At 43.7% G+C, this 23436-nt stretch overlaps 1 protein-coding gene across 9 annotated transcripts in view; it reads right to left on the bottom strand.

Moving 5' to 3' along the window:
• Nucleotides 1-5203: 5203 nt before the first annotated feature.
• The window catches only part of LOC137346600 (general transcription factor II-I-like), a 237451-nt gene continuing 219218 nt past the window's right edge, over nucleotides 5204-23436 (bottom strand). For 7 of the 9 annotated variants that reach the window (XM_068010145.1, XM_068010146.1, XM_068010150.1 and 4 more), the window contains 6 exons: nucleotides 10309-10386; nucleotides 9505-9588; nucleotides 9200-9383; nucleotides 8745-8773; nucleotides 8429-8599; nucleotides 5204-5495 (listed from right to left, as the gene is read on the bottom strand). In XM_068010145.1, the coding sequence (XP_067866246.1) occupies nucleotides 5434-5495; nucleotides 8429-8599; nucleotides 8745-8773; nucleotides 9200-9383; nucleotides 9505-9588; nucleotides 10309-10386 (608 nt within the window). In that variant the 3' untranslated portion in view covers nucleotides 5204-5433. Of the gene's footprint in view, nucleotides 5496-7144; nucleotides 7224-8428; nucleotides 8600-8744; nucleotides 8774-9199; nucleotides 9384-9504; nucleotides 9589-10308; nucleotides 10387-23436 lie in introns of those variants that run through there. The other 2 variants (XM_068010148.1, XM_068010153.1) reach the window with 2 other exon arrangements.

Genomic DNA, 23436 nt, shown 5'->3' on the forward strand with positions numbered 1-23436 from the left:
TTTCATGACCTCAGGACATTAAAATATAACTGTAGAGTGCTTTATAATCACTAATATATAGAAATGCAACAGCCAACTTGCACATCGTAATTAAATTGACTAGATAATCTGTTTCAGGGGTAAATGTTGGCCAGGATACCAATACAACTTCCCCAACTATTCTAATAACCAAGAATGGAGGTTGTTCCTCACAGGATTTTCATATTTTATGACAGAAGCTGGGGGAGAGCAGACTAGCTTTGCAAGGCTGTAATAGTCTTTACTCCCTCAGATCCAAAGGACATAGACTTGTGTGTATCTGGTGCATAACTGGTTTAGCCATTCAGCATCAGATCTGTGTGGACAACCTCAAGCATTCATCTGCAGAAATGTTCATCATTCCAGGGTCACATCCTAGTAAAAATGCTAACAGGAACAACAGTAAATTATTTGCAGCAAACTATACAAATAAGCTTCAGTGCTTAACTTAAAAATAGATCACAATCTTATTTTTAAGTGAAAAGGAGGGATTTGACAAGAACAGTCAAAACTACCTGACTATAGGGACTGGCCCTCATCAGATCCTGTTTGGACTGAGGAATTAAATGTTTGCATGTAGTGTTGATGCTTTAACATTTCAACTTATTCTTAAGGGTAAAATAACAAAGAATATGCATTAGAAGTTTAAATCTTCCAAAGTAGCTACTAAAAAATGTCAACTGAGACCAACATCCAACTGCTTTGAATGTCATGTCATAGCTGCTACTATATAATCTTTTTTTCCACCCAATCTTTGACAGAGATCAAACAGAAAGTGAACAACTTTTAGCCAGTGCAGAAGGACAGACCCATATGCAACACATTCTAAATTAACTTCCCAGTATGCTAGTTTCTCAGAACTATGTAACTAAATAGGCTATGCTTTGGGGAGAATTCAAAATGAGGATGTTTTTAATTAAGGGGATCTCTGAAAATGAAAATATTAAAGTTTATCATTCAATATATATATAGTAAAAATTCCAACTCACTTCCACTGATTGCCAGATTTCAAAAAAGGAGCTAGTGTTTATATCCAATTGACTTGTCAGATGCCAGTTTGAGGTGAAATTTTGGCAATCATTTGAATATAAATGGATGGGATTTTGAATATATTTATCAACATTGTTATGGCATTGACCATTTCAGTACTTTATCCTTTTCTTGACAATCAGCACCAAGTCTCAATGTTATACCAATTCAGAATCTGCTCAATTCAAATGGATAGCACAAGTGCCAGATACATGTGATCACATCAACTCTTTGCAGAGTAACTTTGATTTCACTCAATTCCTCCAAATTAAAAGTGTCGCTATGGGAAGCTGTAGGAGTCCTAGTTATGCCTGCCTTTTCATGGGACGCAGAACATTCTTTGTTCCAGTTCTACTCAGATTCCCCTCCCTCACTTTTTTTTCTCATATATTAATGACTATTGGTGTTGCTTCCAATTTCCATCCTTCCCTCCTGCTCTTCTTTTCCTCAACTTCTCTAACTATTTCTGGGGATAGGCTGTCAACTAGCATCTATTATAAGCCCACCAACTCTCAGTGACACCTTGATTACATTTCCTCCCACATCACTTCCTGTAAGGACTCTATTCCATTCTCCCAGTTTCTCCATTGCATTTTTTCTGACAGTCACCTTCCACACCAATGCTCAGATTCATCCTTTTGACTCAACTGAGGATTCTCTTCCAGTGGTCAACAGGTGCTTAACTGTGTCCATCTCATTTCCTGCTCTACTGCCCATACCCATTCCTTCCACAAACCATCATAGTGCTCCCTTGTTCTCATCTTCTACCCCACTAGCCTCCATTCAACAGATCACTTCGATTTCCAAATAAATCTCCGATCCTACCCTTCCAGTATTCTGATGGGACCATTCCCTCCGTGGCACCCTGATTTACTCTTAAATCACTCCCAAAACCAACTCCCCTTTATGGCACCTTACTGTACAAATGGAAACACCTACCATTACACCTCCTCCCAACTATCCAGGGCCCAAGCACTCTTTCCTGTGATTTTTTGCTTTTAAATTGTTTTCTGTACTCACAAGATGGTCTTCTCTATAGACCAAACAAATCTAGGATGATCACTTTGCTGAACAGTTCAGTTTACAATCAAGACAAACTTCTGCCCATCTACCAATTTAATCCTCTGTCCTTGGCTTCCTACACTATTCCAATAAAGCTCAACAGGAGCCCAACGAACTGCATCTCATCTTTCCATTAGGCTCTTTACAACCTTTTAGACTCAGCACCGAGTTTAACAATTGCATGTCATAACTACTGTTTCAATTTTTTCTCACAGCAAGTGTTGGGTAATGGTTTGGCTGTTGCTATTTACAGCTCTTCTAGATCAGTCTTGTGTTTTTACTTTCCTATGCCACCCTCTTTAGCCTTGCACCATCATTCCTTTTCTCATTTAATGATTCCTGCCTTCCCCTCCATCACAGACCTTCCCTTTGTTCTTTCAGAGTCTGTACATGCTTTGAAAACTTCGGGAAAAAAAAAATTGACCTGAACCGTTAACTGTTTCTCTCCAGATACTGCGCGATTTGCTGAGTATTTCCAGCATTTTGTTTTTAACCCCTTAAGAAGTGTTTATTTGATTGGAGCAAGTTTGAAGATCAAGTGAAATCATTTTGTACTGGATATCTAATTTTTTGTATATTGAATTTTAATATCATCCGAACAGGAGAAAAAAAAACACAATCCCTTTTTCAGAGTTGCACACTATACTGAACACATTAATTGTGGGCCCAATTTAAAGTACACACTCTCCCTGCAGGGACAGATCCAACTTACAAAGTCCAGACAGTTTAGATGCAGTTTTGTTTCGAGAGCTCCATGATTTGTCAGACATATGGTGTTTAACCAGCTGAGACCAATGCTTACAGCACCAATAGGATTCCCAGTGAAGACCATCTTAGATATTAGGGCATCAGCTTGGGAGCATAATAGCAGCAGGAGGCCATTTAGCCCTTTGAGCCTGTTCCGCCATTCGATGAGCTCTTGGGCTGGTTTGCGAACTAACTCCATATACTTGTCTTTGCTCCATTACCCTTGATAATTTTAAATCTGAGATTGATAGTTAACAATTGATCTTGTATCAAATGCCATTTACAAGAGAGTTCTACCCCTTTCTGCGTGGTGTTTCATAATTTCACTCCTGAGAAAGTCTGGCTCAAATTTTTAGACAATGCCCAATCCAGCAGAAATAGTTTCTAAATTCCAGAGAATATAACCTTACTTTTTGTAATTTAACCCTTGAGAGTCCAGGTATCATTTTGGTAAATCTATGCTGCACTCCCTCCAAGGCCAATATATCCCTTCCTAAGGTGTGGTACCCAGAACTCCTCAGTACTCCAGGTATGGTCCAACCAGGGCTTTCGACAGCTGAAGCATGACTGCTATCCCCTTGTTCCTATTCCTCTAGATATAAAGGCCAGTATTCCACAAGACTTTTTTTTAAAAAAAAAATTTCTGGACCTGTTCATAATATTTTAATGATCTATGTACTTGAACCCACCCACCCGTGGTGTCGTGGCAATACCATGGGACTAGTAATCCAGAGGTCCAAATTATGTCCTGGAGACACTGGTTCAAATCCCATCAAGGCAGCTGGTAGAATTTAAATTCAATTAATTAATTAAAAAATCTCAATAATGGTGCCATGAAACTATCATTGATTGTCGTAAAAACCCATCTGGTTCACATGTCTTTTAGGGAAGGAAATCTGTTGTCCTTATCTGGTCTGGCCTACGTGACTCCAGAACCAGCAATGTGGTTGACTCTTAACTGCCCTCTGAAATGGCCTGGCAAGCTCACCATAGCCTTCTCAAGGGCAGTTATGGATGGTCAACAAATGCTGTCCATGCCAGTGACACACACAACCCATGGAAGAATAAATAAAACCTCCACTCTTTGTAGCTTTTCACCATTTAGAAAGTACCCTGTTTTGGACATTTAGGTCCAAAGTGGATCACATTTGCCTACATTGAAATCCATTTGCTGTAGTTTTGTCCATTCATTTAATCTATTAATATCTCTGTAATTTTATGCTTCTATCTACATTGCTTACGGCACCTATCTTTGTGTCATTAACAAATTTGTGGCTTTTTATTCCATCATCTAAGTCATCAATAAATATGGTGAATAGTTCAGACCCCAGCACAGATTCTTGCGGGATGCCACTAGTCACATCCTACCAAATAATGTACATGACAATTTTGTCCTTGACGTTGTCCTCTTACTGCTCAGCCAATTTCTGAACTAGGTAATAATTTGCCTTTAATTCCATGAACTTCAATGTTAGCTCACAGTATCTTATGAGGAACTTTATCAAGTGCCTTCTGGAAGTCAATATAAACAACATCCAGTGACATTCTCCTGTTCACTACTTTAGTCACCTCATCAAAAATTCAATCAGGTTCACCAGGCATAGCCTACCCTTTACAAATCATGCAAGTTCTCTGATCAGCTGAAATTTTTCCAAGCCTTCAGTCACCCTATTCTTAATGATAGACTCTAGTAATTTTCTGACTACAGATATTGGGCTAACTGCTCTATAATTCCCTGGTATCCCTCTCACCCTTCTTAAATAGCAGAGTGACGTGCAATTTTCCAATCTCAAGAAACAGTTTCCAAATTGAGCTTACAGGGTTAGCTGGAGTAGAGAGAAGGATCCCAGCTCTCATTAATGAGGCAGGCTGACTGTCTCATTAGTTTGTACACTATAATAATGTGTAATTTTTATGGGAGATAGAATAAATGCCATGTGCTGGGAAGCTTGTATTCAAACCCAACCCTCATCTTCCAAATTTCCCTTACAGTGAACTACTTGACTGTAGGTAGGATGATCCCTCTTCATCTACTGAGTAAAAACAGACTAATAAAAACTGTGATATTGGTGCAATTATATTTTCTTAACTCCTCCCTCCCACCATCTCCCAAAGGATTACACAGAACCCTGCAAATAGCAAAAAGGGAGAAAATATTCAAACTGTTAAGTTCTCTCATTTTCACTGTTTCTAGGTACACCATATACAGTTTTTGGGGGCAACAATTCAACATAATCAGTTACAATAATCAAAGTATTGCCTGTAGTATTGAGTGTCATACAAGACAGGTCATCAATATTACTGAACCAAACATTCATCACAAATGGTGCCACCAGTACAAACCAAGTATTTTTTCTTCACTTTAATAAAGGTATTCTGGTTGACAAGTCAGATGTACAGAACACTCCCTCAACCAAAGAGACAACATTTGGTGAATTTCACAGAAGCAATTTATCTTGTGCTGATTAAAAAAAGAAAAAATTCTTTCCAATGGTACAAAAAGGTCTGGATATAAGCAAACATTTTTCCTATGTTGTACAGTTATAATACACAGCTGATGCCCAAGCTTTCTGAAGCTCACACCTCCGCACTGGATGATTCTGGAGGCTGGGATTTCTCATGCAGACTGACATCAGGTCCTGCAAGTTTGAGGGGAACAAAAAATTAGTTTCCACATCAGTACAGTTCATATCGAGGCTTACATTTTTAGAAATTTAAACAAAATAAAAAAGGATTTCAGATCATAAAAATGGCCAAGATCAGTGACATAGAAATAGTATAAGCACAGCAAAAGGAACTAGAGAAGCAAGGTCACTGAGGGGGAAATAATCATCATCTCCTACTGCCCTGTCAGTCGGGTGCATAACCAATATTGTCTTTTACTCAGAAACTGTATCTGAGAAGAAATGAAACATAAATATAAATTAGCCAACCATATAATTTGAGAATGGTAACCTGAAAGCTTTGGAAAAGATAGGTGGTGCTCCTTCTTAAATTGAATTTGGTCTCATTTAAAAAATTAAGATGGTAATAAGGCCAACAATTTCAACAAGCTAACTTGGGGCCACTAATATAACTTATAACCATTCCCACCAGTAAACTTCCATTTTTTTTAAAAATGGGATGGTGAGCCAGTAAAAATAGATTTCCTCCCAAATCTGAGAGAAAAAGCCCCACAACATTTCCCATTTTTTTCCTTATAAAAGTCACATCTGAACATGCCCTGAGAGTTACACTGATGAAGTCAGCACCGCAATACATGCTAGATAGAGGTCTCTGATATGCACAGCCTCTCTGGATCCAATTTTTGTCAGAAAGTGAAACAAATCTTATGTATTTTTAAATAAAGAGGACCTGGACCATCATTACGTACTGTTGTGAAGACCTTATCCTTCATACTACAGCAAATGGCTTCAGCAAATCTTTCACTCTGTTAAGTATGGAGTAAGGACAGTAGTGCAGTGACAGTTACCATACAGTCTTATCAATCAAAGCCTGACACAGGTCAAATATCAAGGTGGTGTTTACTAAACATAAGATCGTAATTGTTCCCCTGTGCACAAAATTTTTAATATCCCACCATCATAGTGGGAGGTTAATGGGTGGAGCCACAAGCAAAAGTTCTTCAATCTTACTTTTATGAGTTTGATGGCAAATCCCATAAAATTTATTTGTGAACTGTGTAAATAATTACGGGTAGTCCTTTAGTTTGACTATACTTTAAATCCATCCCTTGTTTTGAGTTTTAACAATGTGCAAAATAAAAAAAAAATTAAAACTTGTTTTCTCTGAATTTCCCAGGAATTTTGGGGCACAACTTGTCCCAACTCATTTTTCTCCTGCTTTTCTACCCCATCAGGAAAAATAATTGAGAACAATTGACAGGAAAAAATAGGATTTTAAATTGGGGGGAAAACCCAACTTTAACAGGCCTTTCAGATAACTATGGGAGCAGGTTATGTGATGACTTCTATTAGACTCTTTGTAATGCAAGTTTATTGAAACCTACACATCAGTTTTACACTTCACTGCTAAAATGTAGGCTGCAACTTATTTAGTTCTAATAAAAATATTAATTTAGTATAACAAAAATCAGAGCATGCAGAGTTTAAGTGATATAAATTAAGTGAGCTAGAGGGAAAGGAAAGAACAGGCCATTTTACAAAAAGGTGGCAGTAACAGTGATAAATATATCAGAGGGAAATCCTAGCAAAGACACTGTTGGCAGAGAGGAACCACTAGATGTTTCATGAGCTGGCTGCAGAAGCCCACTAAAAGCTAAACTTACTGCACTCATTTGAGTTCCTACTACCATGTTGAGTTTGGCTCTTCTTTTATTTTAGGCAGTTCTTGTGTTTGAGGTGTATCTGGTAGAACAGAAACCAAACAAATTCAATGAATCACAGTAATAAAATCAGGTTTGATCAGAAAAGTTGGTGTGATGCAGGAGCTAGTGATTTCTGCCTACATCAATTTCCTAGTGGAGATCTGGTTCTTTAATTTTATATCCTCAAACACTAGATCAGAGCTTAACCTAATCATGAAGAGACAAATCCGATCAACTGAACTCTTTCGACAGCATGTTCCAAACCCACGACCTCTACCACCAAGAAGAACAAAGACAGCAGACACATGGGAACACCATCACCTGCAAGTTCCCCTCCAAGTCATACACCATCCTGACTTGGAACTATGTTGCTGTTCCTGGGTCAAAAACCTGGAACTCCCTCCCTAACAGCATTGTGGGTGTACCTACACCACATGGACTGCAGTGGGTCAAGGCGGCAGCTCACCACCACCTTCTCACGGACAATTAGGGATGGCAATAAATGCTGGTGGTGCCAGTGATGCTCACATCTCATGGACAAATAAAAAAATTATAAACGTACTTGGGTCCGAGCACATGTGCTGTGGTGTACCACACTGTGGTGTAAAAAGCAACTAGGCCTTTAAAAAAAAATTAACAGGATATGAATTCACTTCGGAATCTGTTTGAAACCAGGGCTGAGATATAAAATGAGCCACTCCTTCATTCACTAAAATTGGCAAAGAAAAGTCAGTACGAGTGTAAAATGGTGCTTTTGCTTTATACACAAAACACATTTTTTTGCTAAAATAACAAAAACAAAAATATAAAGTTTATATTTCACTCTGGCTGCCAAGAACATTAAGAAGCGTAATCTGCAGCCAGTTTTTTTAAAGATTAAAGCCAGGCAGCAGACAGCTAATGACTACAAACAGCCAGTGAAACCATCCATTCTCTGGCTTCTCACAAACACTGCTGCATTTTGGATTTAATCAGCTTCAAATCAATGAAGTGTAAACAGGGCTTCAGGTAGAGCTGTGTTACCAATGTTCATTTAAGTTACTTCCAAGTCCACAGGCACGTGTAAAAAAAAAAATCCTGTATTAATGATTGTGAAGTAAGTCTTAAGTATTGTATTATGACATTTTCATTATAAGAGTTATACCTTTTCAGATATTGATAGCTTTACACAAAGTAAAAGACAAATAAAAGTATCTCCAGAAAGTGATTTCTGATTTACATCAATGTGCTGAACAGTACACTGACCTTGTGCTGCTGGTACAAGCGGTACCAGTGATACAGTCGGTAGCACTGGTGTCGGCAGCACTGATGCAGGTGGTACCAATGGGACAGTCTGTACCACCGATGCAGGTGGTGGTGTTTCTGATGGTGCTGCTAGTGCAGCTGGTGCTTCTGTTCCACTTTGTTCAGTTAGCTCTGCAAAGTTGAAGAAACAAAAATGAGTCAGGTTGAGCACTGGTCTTTGAGGTGCAAATGATTAAGCATAAAATCTACTTACACATATACATTCACTGTGTTATATGTACATTGAAATTTCATTCTAGTAGTACTTTTCACTTACGGTTATTAATCAGAAGCCCCGGAAAAGGTCTGTGGGAGGGGAAAAAAGCAGGTAAATTTTTAAAAATTGTATTAAAAAAATTTGAAACCAACCTCTTTTTAAAAAAAAAAGTTTTTCCCCCTAAATTTTTACCTCCATTCTTGGCTGCTCTCAAATCGCTGTGAAAGATACAGAGAGCAACCTAGTTTCCTTCTGACATGGCTTTACTTCTATTCTGCATTTCCCTCCTATATGCCTGAACCAAGATCACAAATTCATAGACTATAGGACAGAACTCATATCCTAGTGCTCTATGGTACAGCACCATCCAGCTCTTCCTACATTGTAGTGTTAACCATCAGTGGTGTCCACTCTTTAAAAGCTTTATACATAGCATAAGCATTTAACATTTCATAATGCTGTGTAAAGTGAGATGCCAGATTAGACATTCTAGTGAAAAGCCCGAGACAACTTACCTTATGACTGTAAATTTGATAAAGTTTGCAGATTCCAGGATTTTTTTCATGGCACTTATTTCAAGGTAACTGGGTGCTTTAAATGGAACTCCTGGAGGCATACCATCAACTATAACACATCCGGGGTTGGTGGTTATCTTTCTATAAGGAACCTTCACTGGGAAATTCATTCCAATTGCTTCGCCTATAATAAAGGTTACATTTAAACATTTGCTTCCATCTCTTATGTAACAAAACATCTAATCCAATTTTAACAAAAGCAATCACATGATACTAACATTTAAACATTTATATCAAAACATTACCAAATTTCTTGCTGAACAGGTCATTTACTTGTTCTCTCAGTTGTCTGGCTTTTTCCACCTTGGACACTTTTTCACTTTCACCTTCTGAAAGAGAAGAGAAATTCTTACTCAGATATAAAATGCAATTTTTTCAAATTACAGGGGCAGAATAACTAGTTGCCTGCCATTGGTATGGACTTCACTGTTCACTAAAAGTACTACTTCTCCCTACAAGATATATTGCCCATATCTATCAGGGACAAATGCTTTAAGAAATTCCCTCTTTTGCAGTCAGGTAGCCTTTTTTGGCCCTTCTATATTGAATCTTGCAGTGAAATCTGCTTTTGGTTCTGCTATCAGAACTAACGAGAAGTGAGTGCCCATCTGATCCACTATCCCCTCACCCCTGGTCACCGCCCCAAGTGAAGAGATTACATTGTTTTATGTGGCGTAGTTAGCGTTTCATACAAATGGGAAGTTCTCAACATTTCAATTGAAAACAAAAGGGTATAAAATTCTGATCAGCAAAGCTTGTGCATGAATTTTTAATGAGGCAGTACTCCATTCTTTGATGTAATTTTTACACAAACATTAACCAATTTATTTTAAATGCGTTAGCGCCTACAAAAGACTTGGACACACAGGAATACAGAATGAGTACAATCAAATGTTCATACTTAATCTTTGCTGATCGGATGTTCTACCCTAAAAGCAGATTTTAGAATGGACAGAAATTGGGAGAAAAACCTTTACAATTATGTGACAAATATAATGAGGAAGCTCAGACAACTGCACAGGTGTAACAAGCATAAAATTACACCCTACCTGGGACTGTAACTTGAATGATGTTAAGGTCTTCCACACCTGCTGCAGTGGGTAACCCAGCAGCTCGATTTCCTAAACCTGCATTGAGAAATTTTAAGAAACTGTCTCACCATCAGAGCCCCCAATTAAATGCAGATCAAATAAAATTGATACAAAGAAATGACAGAGTAATCCACTTATGGTAGTAGAAAGTTAAATAAACCTTGTACTGTCTAAATCATGCAGTGCACAAGCAGGAGTCAAAATTTCCATCATTTACCACGGCACCTCACCCATTCAAAAGAAAACAAACTCAAGCGTGTTACAAGAAATAACATTCCAGGGTTCAAATATCAATTGACATTCGAGTTTTAATCTTGCAGTATGTCAACTCCTCAATAATAACTTGCAACACACATTAACTATATTGCCCTGCTTTTAATCAAGTGCCATGTACTGAGGAAATTAACTATTAAGGGTGCATGGAGCCATTTCAACCATAAGTTAGTGTGATCCACCATATGCTGCTGGGCTTTAACTTCTCCCAGCTCCTTTACCAGTGTCACCTGCATTTACATAACATTCTATCCGAAAAGATAAACATCAATGGCTGCTATTTGTGATAGTATAAACTTTATAGACTTTTAAAAGGCGTACTGATGTTGGCACTCTGTAAAAGGAACTATATACATGAACCTGGCAATGCTGATAATGCATGACTCACAGAAATTCTTCCACTTCCCAATTTTTTTTTGTTTTACAAGGTGAAGATCTAATTTCACTACAATATAAACACAATCTCACTCTTGAATCCATCAATCCAGATGGCCCAGGAACAGGTAGTGGCGAATGTAAAGAACACTCATTGCTTAACTTAGAATTGATTTAAAAGTATATTTGCCTATCACATTGGCAAGTTGTTACTCTGCATATTCAAAGATTAGATATTGAAACATATGACTTTAGTTATAAGCATGTTCAGTTTGATTCTCTCAAAGTGGGAGCAAATAGCAAAGATGCGTTTTTCAGACCCAGGCTCATAAATGTAGCAAAACATGGTAATACCATTTTGGGAGGCCAGCCTAAAATTCATCATTGGGTGAACAACATAAAAAGTACATGCAAGAATTATCTAATCTCCAACTATTTTAGACCACTTCTTCCATTAGGTCCTTCAGCAGTAAACTTAAGCTACGTGACCTCAACAGATCGAAATGATGTACCAAAAAAAAGGCTGGAAATTTTGATGACAACAGGAAATGGGCAGTTTCTTTCACCATTAATGCTCTGAGTACCAATACCAACTGAAATAAACAATTTAAAAATCCCAAGCATCTCAGACACACCTAACTGGTCAGCAAATTCCTATACTATAAACTAATTTCCACTTAAGAAAATGTTTTCTTTAAAAATTTATGAAGAGTCAAGGGAAAAAAATAAGATATTCATCTCCAAAATTCCTTCATTGGTACCATAATCTCATCCAGCTGCATTTAAAAATGTACCTCAATTATTTACCTCACAGATGATTCCAAACATTCATCGCGCTAATAAGTTGTTTCTAATCCTTTTCATGAATGTAAATTCTCTACTGGTCTATTACAATGAGGGATTACAGTGGTTTCATCGTTGCTTAACAGTTTGTTTAATCAGATTCTCCCTAACCTCTTGAATGTAGACCTCCTCTAGCTTTCCACAAAACTCATTTCCTTTATACTCTGGCTCTTTTCTCTATATTTTTCTTTATACGGCATGATGATCAGAATGGAATATGGCTGTCCAAGTATGGTCTGATCAATGCACTGTACCAACGCATCATTCACTAAGAGTGACCGCCACAGTCCTTGTGGAAACAAAGTCCCAGCTTCACACTGAGGACACCCTCCACTGTGTTGTGTGGCACTACCAATGCAAGGCGTCTTACTAGTAAGGCAGATGAATTGAAGGTGATGATCAGTACACGGGATTATGATTTTATTGCTATCATAGAGACATGGTTGAAGGAGGGGCAGGACTGACAGCTCAATATTCCAGGGTATAGAATCTACAGGCAAGACAGGGGAGGGGGTAAAAGAGGAAATGGCATTGCACTGTTGATCAATGAGTCAATTACTGCAGTAAGGAGGGATGATATCTTAGAAGGTTCCTCAAATGAGGCCATAGTGGACTGGGAGCAGCTACTTGTAGGAAAGTCTACATCAGACCAGTGGGAGTCATTCAAAAAGAAAATAGGGAGACATCAGAGCCAACATGTACCCGTTAAGGTGAAGGGTAGGACCAACAAGTCCAGGGAACCCTGGATGTCAAGGGATATAGAGGATTGGATAAGGAAAAAAAAAGCTTATGGCAGATTCAGAGTGCTGAAAACAGCAGAGGCATAGAGGAGTACAGAAAGTGTAGGGGGGGGTACTTAAAAAAGTAATTAGGAGAGCAAAGAGGGGACATGAAAAAACACTGGTGGGCAAGATAAAGGAAAATTCTATGGCGTTTTATAAGTATATCAAGAGCAAGAGGATAACCAGGGAAAGAGTGGGGCCCATTAGGGACCAGAATGGCAGCCTGTGTGTGGAGCTGGAGGACGTAGGTGAGGTTTTAAATGATTACTTTTCATCTGTGTTCACTATGGAGAAGGACGATGTAGGTGCAGAGATCAGGGAGGGGGATTGTGATATACTTGAACATATTAGCATTGAAAGGGAGGAAGTTATAGCTGTTTTAGCAGGCTTAAAAGTGGATAAATCCCCAGGCCCAGATGAGATGTATCCCAGGCTGTTATGTGAGGCAAGGGAGGAGATTGCAGGGGCTCTGACACAAATTTTGAAATCCTCTCTGGCCACAGGAGAGGTACCAGAGGATTGGAGGACAGCGAATGTGGTCGCAGAGATAAACCAGGTAATTACAGGCCGGTGAGTCCAACATCAGTGGTAGGGAAACTATTGGAAAAAAATTCTGAGGGACAGGATTAATCTCCACTTGGAGAGGCAGGGATTAATCAGGGATAGTCAGCATGGCTTTGTCAGGGGCAGATCGTGCCTAACTAACTTGATTGAATTTTTTGAGGCAGTGACTAGATGTGCAGATGAGGGTAAGGCAGTTGATGTAGTCTATATGGACTTCAGTAAGGCTTTTGATAAGGTCCCGTATGGGAGATTGGTTAAGAAGGTAAGAGCCCATGGGATCCAGGGCAATTTGGTAAATTGGATCCAAAATTGGCTTAGTGGCAGGAGGCAGAGGGTGATGGTCGAAGGTTGTTTTTGCAAGTGGAAGCCTGTGAACAGTGGTGTACCACAGGGATCGGTGCTGGGACCCTTGCTGTTTGTAGTGTGCATTAATGATTTGCACGTGAATATAGGAGGTATGATCAGTAAGTTCGCAGATGACACAAAATTTGGTGGTGTCGTAAATAGTGAGGAGGAAAGCCTTAGATTACAGGACTATATAGATGGGCTAGTAAGATGGGCAGAGCAGTGGCAAATGGAATTTAATCCTGAGAAGTGTGAGGTGATGCATTTTGGGAGGACAAACAAGGCAAGGGAATATACAATGGATGGTAGGACCTTAGGAAGTACAGAGGGTCAGAAGGACCTCGGTGTACTTGTCCATAGATCACTGAAAGTAGCAGCACAGGTAGATAAGGTGGTTAGGAAGGCATATGGGATACTTGCCTTTATCAATCAAGGCACAGAATATAAGAGCAGGGAGGTTATGATGGAGCTGTATAAAATGCTAGTTAGGCCACAGCTGGAGTACTGTGTACAGATCTGGGCACCACACTATAGGAAGCATGTGACTGCACTGGAGAGGGTGCAGAGAAGATTCACCAGGATGTTGCCTGGGCTGGAGCATTTCAGCTATGAAGAGAGACTGAAAAGGCTAGAGTTGTTTTCCTCAGAGCCAGGAAGGCTGAAGGGGGGGGGGGGGGAAGAGGAAGGAACATGATTGAGGTATACAAAATTATGAGGGGCACAGATAGGAAGAAACTTTTTCTCTTCGCGAAGGGGTCAATAACCAGGGGGCATAGATTTAAGGGGCAGGAGAATTTGAGGAAAAGCTTTTTCACTCAGAGGGTGGTTGGAATCTGGAACGCACTGCCTGAAGTGGTGGTAGAGGCAGAAACCCTCAACATTTAAGTAGTATTTAGATGGGCACTTGAAACGCCATAGCATACAAGGCTACGGGCCAAGTGCTGGAAAATGGGATTAGAATAGTTAGGTGCTTGATGGCCGGCACAGACACGATAGGCCGAAGGGTCTGTTTCTGTTCTGTATAACTCTATGACTATGACTACCACCATGCTAAATGGAAAGGATTCGGAACAGGTCCAGCAGCTCAAAACTGGGAATTCATGAGCTGCTGTGGGCCATCAGGAGCAGCTGAATTTGTATTCCTTCACAATCTGTAACCTCATGGCCTGGCATATCCCTCACTCTACCATTACCATCAAGCCAGGGGACCAAATCTGATTCAATTAAGAATGCAGGAAAGCATGCCAGGCACAGCTAAAAATGAGATGGAAACCTGGTGAAGCTACAACACAGGACTGCATGCATGCTGAAGAGTGGAAGCAGCATGCAACAGACAGAGCTAAGCGATTCCACGACCAACGGATCACATCTAAGCTCTGCAGTTCTGCCACATCCAGCCATGAATGGTGGAGGACAATTAAACAACTAACAGGAGGATGAGGCTCAACGAACATCCCCATCCTCAATGATGATGGAGCCCAACACGTCAGTGCAAAAGACAAGGCTAAAGTGTTTGCAACCATCTTCAGCCAGAAGTGTCGAGTGAATGATCCATCTTGGCCTCCTCCTAAGGTCTCCATCCATCACAGATGCCACTCTTCAGCCAATTCGATTAATTCCACGTGGTATCAAGAAATGGCTGAGTGCACTGGATACAGCAAGCATGGGCCCCACAACATCTTGGTTGTAGTGCTGAAGACTTATGCTACAGAACTAGTCATGCCCTTAGCCAAGCTGTTCCAGTACAGCTACAACCCTGGCACCTACCCGACAATGTGGAAAATTACCCAAGTGTGTTCTGTCCACAAAAAGCTGGACAAATCCAATCCAGCCAATTACCACCCCATCAGTCTACTCTCAATCATCAACAACTGATGGAAGGTGTCATCAACAGTGCTATCAAGTGACAGTTACTAATAACCTGCTCGCCGATGCTCAGTTTGGGTTCCACCAGGACCACTAAGCTCCAGATATCATTACAGCCTTGGTTCAAACATGGACCCAAGAGCTGAATTCCAGAGATGAGATGAGAGACCACTCCTTGACACCAAGGCAGCATTTGACCCAGTGTGGAGTCAAGGAGCTCTAGTAAAATTAAAGTCAATGGAAATAAGAGGGAAAACTCTCCACTGACTGGAGTCATGTTTAGCACAAAGGAAGATGGTTGTGATTGTTGGAGGCCAATCATCTCAGTCCCAGGACATCGCTGCATGAATTCCTCTGGGGAGTGTCTTAGGCCCAACCACCTTCAGTTGCTTGATCAATGACCTTCTTTCCATCATAAGATCAGAAGTGGGGATGTTCACTGATGATTGCAGTGCTCAGTTCTTACCTGCATGCAGCAAGACCTGGACAACATTCCAGGCTTGGGCAAGTAACATTCAAGTCACACAAGTTCCAGGCAATCTCTAATGAGAGAGAATCGAGCCATTTTCCCTTGACGTTCAATGGCATTACCATTGTTGAATGCCCCACCACAACATCCTTGGTAGCGGGTGAGCATCACTGACCAGAAACTTAATGGGACCAGCCACATAAATACAGTGACAAGACCAGATCAGAGATTGGGAATTCTGCAGCGAGTATCTCACCTTCTGACTTCCCAAAACATGTCCACCATCTACTAGTCAGGAGTGTGATGGGACACTCCCCACTCACTTGAATGAGTGCAGCTCCAATACTCAGGCTTGACACCATCCAGGAGAAAGTAGCCCACCTGATCGACACCCCATCCATTATCTTAAACATTCATTCCCTCCACCACAGGTGGACTGTGGCTGGAGTATATACCATCTACAAGATGCACTGCAGCAACTCAACAAAGCTCCTCCAATAGAGGTCGTGAGTTTGGAAGGTGCTACCACCTAGAGGAACAAGGGCAGCAAGCACATGAGAACACCATCACCTGCAAGATCCCCTCCAAGTCACGCACTATCCTGAATTGGAACTATATTGCTGTTCTTGCACTGTCACTGGGTCAAAATTCTGGAACACCCTTCCTAACAGCACTGTGGGTGTACCGACAACACACGAACACATGGACTGCAGTGGTTCAAGCAGGCAGCTCACCACCTCCTTCTCAAGGGTAATTAGAGATTGCCAATAAATACTGGCCTTGCCAGCGATGGGTGCAACTCACGAATGAATAAATAAAAAACATTCTCAACTATATCTTTCAACATTTTAGTTCGTTTCCTAATTGCTTAATCAAATGATCCTGACATTGAAAGTGCTGAATGTAACAGTTTATCATTTTTCAAGCCTCCTTCTGGGAGCTCTATCCCATTTGTTTTAACCATATTCAGCAAAGTTAGATTTAAGTTGCCTGCCAAACGCATTGCCCAGCTCCGCCAAGGTCAACACCTTTATCTTTTCAGGTCTGTACTTCTCCAATCTTATCTGCTCTTTTCACAAAGTAGAACTCAATCAGAATGCTGGCCCATGTATTCACTCTCATCCCTAAGCTCTACTGGTTCCCGGTACCCAAACAAGTTGACTTACATTTTAATGCTCACTTTCAAACATCTCCACAGTCTCACTACATTCACCCTGCCTTATTTGTCATTATTTCTTGCTTGGCCCCCTTATTTGTAGTTGCTCTTTAAGTAATTATGTATCTATCCTCTAACTTCCTCTGCCGTAGTTTTCCCTCCCTAAACCTACCACTCCCAACTTACTACCTTACCTCTTTACTTCTTTTTTCAGTTGCACTGTTTCTCTGCTTTCTAAAGTGTTGAGACATCTTTCTGTACATGGAGCATAAGAACAGGTGTAGGCCATTCAGTTCCTCGAGCCTATAATGCCATTCATTTAGATCAAAGCTAATCTGCACTTTAACTCAATTTACCCACCTTTGATCCAAATCACTTGTTACCCTTACCCAAAAATGCCTGTCAATCTCAGTCTTGAAAATTTCACTTGACGGGAGTATAAGAAATATGGTTCAAAATAGGTAATTCAGGCATGATTGAAATACCATGACAGAGCGCTATTACAGGAAGTAGGTGTTAGAACTTAAGGAAATGAACACAATACATTTCTTTTAATATATCATTCGGCTTTTCTTCCTCAGTCTCTACAGAAATATACAGTGGAGCTCTCCTCTTACTGGGCAGACCCAGGTTTGATCCATGATCTGTGTTAAGTTAGCTGATGTCAGCTAGGGTAGCAGATGTACTATAATCGACCTCATGCAGGATCTTGGGCAGTGATATCTGAAGGGAAATGTGTATGTGTGCACATATAGACATCAGCTAAGAGCAAGGTCATGATCGGCTGTGATGAGTCCCACTGTTAAAAAAAAGTGCTTGCTGATTTCACTCCTGAATGGGCTAGCTCTAATTTTAAGATTGTACGTCCTTGTTCTGGATTCCCTCAGCAGAAAAAAATAATGTATCTGTATCTGCTCTGTCAAATCCTACATCATTTTAAAGACCTCAATTAGATCACCTTTCAATCTTGTAAACTCAAGAGAATCCCTTTGCTCCTCCAGTTTCCAAGTCTCACTATTATAAGGAACATTACAGAAATATAAGGTGTTGCCATTTCTCACAAATCTTTCAGTAAAAGCTTTGTTTGCTGACAATGCAAACACTAGGTGGCTCAGTACTGGCACATGCGCAAGTGCAGCCTTGTCGACTGAAACGTCACTATCTGCAACATCGCAGGCAGCTGCCAGTAAAAAGAAATTGGTGCTGCTCAATTTGTCACAAAAAACAAATTAAACTCAAACACCCTCAATGGCTGTGATCGCTGCCTCCATCCCAGCCCCAACAGTATCCTGCTTCCTCCTGCCATCGCACTTCTCTTCGCCGCTCTCTCCCGCACCTGTCTGCTCGCCGCTTGCTCCCGGCCTTGCTGCTTTTCCCCCTTGGCCACTCGCACCAGCCTTGGCAGCTCGTTCCCCAGGTGGCACGGTGGGGAGTGATCGGCCGAGCGGGGAAAGCGGCTGAAACGGCGAGATGAGGAGCGATTGACCAGGGGGTGAGGGGAAACGGCAAGGCCGTGAGTGAGTGAAGGGGGGAGGGGAGCGGCAAGGCAGGAAGCAAACAGCCAAAGCGGGGTACTGTTGGGGGGAAATGGATTGCAGCCATTGAGGGATGAGGTGAGGCAACTCTCAGACATCATTACCTGATGACGTCAGTACGCGCATGCGCTGATTCATACTGGCCAGCTGGCAAATGTTCGGACGCACTGATGATGTCGGCAATCGTTCTGCATGTGCTCTGCATTGTCAGGAGACACTCCGCTCAGTAAAACATTTGCTGTATTCTTGATCTGTACCAGTCAGTTTGGCAAGTCTACATTACATTTTCATATCCAGATTATGAACATACATTAAAAACAACAGCAATTAAAGCGGTGACCACTTAGATATTCCACGCAACACCCCCCCCCCCCCCCATCAAATCTGACATTGTATCGCTCTCCATTTCTAATCTAGTCCTATATTCTATACTGGATTCCTATAAGTTCAAGGTTAATTAGGAATCTTTAAATTGGGACTTAATGTTTTCTGAAAGATCCCTCACAGGGTATTCTGCTATCTACTTCATTTGTAACATCCTCAGAAAAGTCAACCATGTTTACCAGCCAGATATTCCCATCTCAATTTATATTGGGTGTTTTTAAAATCATATTGTTATACATGTACTCCACGAGCCTACACTTCATAACTATTTCCATTATTGTACTCAATACTGATGAGCAACTAGGGGGCAATTGTTGCTTGGCTCAAATTTGACATCCCAAACATAAGCACTATGCTTGCATCCTACCAGCCCTGTAGAACAGCGTTATCCAACATAAGGCGCCGGGCCAGAATCCAGCCCACCAAAGGTTTCCATCCGGTCTGCGTGTTTCACAGCTGACAGCTGCTATATCAGGAACAGCGATTTCCAACTTCAGACAGATTCAGAGTTTTTGACAGGTTCCAACATTTTTTTTTATAAAACCCCGAATATGTCGAAGTTGGGAAACTGCTTTTTCTGATGTCAACACCTGACGGCTGTGAAACTGACAGCACAACTTAACGAAAAAAAACTGGGTGTGGGGGGGATGCGCAGACAGAGAGAGGGAGGGTGAGAGCGAGAGAGGGAGGGTGAGAGAGCGAGAGAGGGAGGGTGAGAGAGCGAGAGAGGGAGGGTGAGAGAGAGAGAGGGGGGGGGGTGAGAGAGAGAGAGGGGGGGGGGGTGAGAGAGAGAGAGGGGGGGGGGGTGAGAGAGAGAGAGGGGGGGGGGGTGAGAGAGAGAGAGGGGGGGGGGTGAGAGAGAGAGAGGGGGGGGGGGGGGTGGGAGAGAGAGGAGAGAAAGGAGAGAGAGGGGGCAAGGCGCAACCAGGGGTAGAGAGGGGGCGCGAGGGGGGAGCCAGGCACAAGAGCGCGAAGGGGGGCCAGGAGCAAGACGGGGCGAGGGAGGGACACACACAGAGAGAGGGAGGGACACACACAGAGAGAGGGAGGGACACACACAGAGAGAGGGAGGGACACACACAGAGAGAGGGAGGGACACACACGCACAGAGGGAGGGACACACACACACGCACAGAGGGAGGGACACACACACACGCACAGAGGGAGGGACACACACACACGCACAGAGGGAGGGACACACACACACGCACAGAGGGAGGGACACACACACACGCACAGAGGGAGGGACACACACACACGCACAGAGGGAGGGACACACACACGCACAGAGGGAGGGACACACACACGCACAGAGGGAGGGACACACACACGCACAGAGGGAGGGACACACACGCACAGAGGGAGGGACAGGTACACACGGGGGGAGGGACACACACACACAGAGGGACACACACACACAGAGGGACACACACACACAGAGGGACACACACACACACACACACATACACAGAGGGAGGGACACACAAACACAGAGGGAGGGACACACAAACACACACACAGAGGGAGGGACACACACACACACACACACACACAGAGGGAGGGAGACAAAAACACACACACACGCAGAGGGAGGGAGACAAAAACACACACACACACGCAGAGGGAGGGAGGGACACACACACACACACGCAGAGGGAGGGAGGGACACACACGCACACACACACGCACAGAGGGAGGGACACGCACAGAGGGAGGGACACACACAGAGAGAGGGAGGGACACACACAGAGAGGGGGAGGGACACACACAGAGGGAGGGACACACACACACAGAGGGAGGGACACACACACACAGAGGGAGGGACACACACACACAGAGGGAGGGACACACACACACAGAGGGAGGGACACACACACACAGAGGGAGGGACACACACACAGAGAGGGAGGGACACACACACAGAGAGGGAGGGACACACACACAGAGAGGGAGGGACACACACACAGAGAGGGAGGGACACACACACACAGAGAGGGAGGGACACACACACACAGAGAGGGAGGGACACACACACACAGAGAGGGAGGGACACACACACACACAGAGAGGGAGGGACACACACACACACACAGAGGGAGGGACACACACACACACAGAGGGAGGGACACACACACACACACACACAGAGGGAGGGACACACACACACACACACACACACACAGAGGGAGGGACACACACACACACACACACACACACAGAGGGAGGGACACACACACACACACACACAGAGGGAGGGACACACACACACACACACACAGAGGGAGGGACACACACACACACACACACACAGAGGGAGGGACACACACACACACACACACAGAGGGAGGGACACACACACACACACACAGAGGAAGGGACACACACACACACACACACAGAGGAAGGGACACACACACACACACACAGAGGAAGGGACACACACACACACACACACACAGAGGAAGGGACACACACACACACACACACACAGAGGAAGGGACACACACACACACAGAGGAAGGGACACACACACACAGAGGAAGGGACACACACACACAGAGGAAGGGACACACACACACAGAGGAAGGGACACACACACACAGAGGAAGGGACACACACACACACAGAGGAAGGGACACACACACACAGAGGAAGGGACACACACACACAGAGGAAGGGACACACACACAGAGGAAGGGACACACACACACACAGAGGGAGGGAGGGACACACACACACAGAGGGAGGGAGGGACACACACACACAGAGGGAGGGAGGGACACACACACACAGAGGGAGGGAGGGACACACACACACAGAGGGAGGGAGGGACACACACACACAGAGGGAGGGAGGGACACACACACACAGAGGGAGGGAGGGACACACACACACAGAGAGGGAGGGACACACACACACAGAGAGGGAGGGACACACACACACAGAGAGGGAGGGACACACACACAGAGAGGGAGGGACACACACACAGAGAGGGAGGGACACACACACAGAGAGGGAGGGACACACACACAGAGAGGGAGGGACACACACACAGAGAGGGAGGGACACACACACAGAGAGGGAGGGACACACACACAGAGAGGGAGGGACACACACACACACACAGAGGGAGGGACACACACACACACAGGGAGGGACACACACACACAGAGGGAGGGACACACACACACAGAGGGAGGGACACACACACACAGAGGGAGGGACACACACACACAGAGGGAGGGACACACACACACAGAGGGAGGGACACACACACACAGAGGGAGGGACACACACACACAGAGGGAGGGACACACACACACAGAGGGAGGGACACACACACACAGAGGGAGGGACACACACACACACAGAGGGAGGGACACACACACACAGACACACACATACAGAGGGAGGGACACACACACACACATACAGAGGGAGGGACACACACACACACATAGAGGGAGGGACACACACACAGAGGGAGGGACACACACACAGAGGGAGGGACACACACACAGAGGGAGGGACACACACACAGAGGGAGGGACACACACACACACACAGAGGGAGGGACACACACACACACACACACAGAGGAAGGGACACACACACACACACACACACACACACACACACACACACACACAGAGGGAGGGACACACACACAGAGAGGGAGGGACACACACACACACAGAGGGAGGGACACACACACACACACAGAGGGAGGGACACACACACACACACAGAGGGAGGGACACACACACACACAGAGGGAGAGGGACACACACACAGAGGGAGAGGGATACACACACACACAGAGGGAGGGACACACACAGAGGGAGAGGGACACACACACACAGAGGGAGGGACACACACACACAGAGGGAGGGACACACACACACAGAGGGAGGGACACACACACACAGAGGGAGGGACACACACACACACACAGAGGGAGGGACACACACACACACACAGAGGGAGGGACACACACACACACACACAGAGGGAGGGACACACACGTACACACACACACACACACACACACACACACACAGAGGGAGGGACACACACACACACACACAGAGGGAGGGACACACACACACAGAGGGAGGGAGGGACACACACACACAGAGGGAGGGAGGGACACACACACACAGAGGGAGGGACACACACACACAGAGGGAGGGACACACACACACAGAGGGAGGGTCACACACACACAGAGGGAGGGTCACACACACACAGAGGGAGGGAGGGACACACACACAGAGGGAGGGAGGGACACACACACAGAGGGAGGGAGGGACACACACACAGAGGGAGGGAGGGACACACACACACACACAGAGGGAGGGACACACACACACACACAGAGGGAGGGACACACACACAGAGGAAGGGATACACACACACACACAGAGGGAGGGAGGGACACACACACACACACACACAGAGGGAGGGACACACACACACACACACACACAGAGG

The sequence above is a fragment of the Heterodontus francisci genome, chromosome 30 (genome assembly GCF_036365525.1).
Source record: "Heterodontus francisci isolate sHetFra1 chromosome 30, sHetFra1.hap1, whole genome shotgun sequence".
Lineage (NCBI taxonomy): Eukaryota > Metazoa > Chordata > Chondrichthyes > Heterodontiformes > Heterodontidae > Heterodontus > Heterodontus francisci.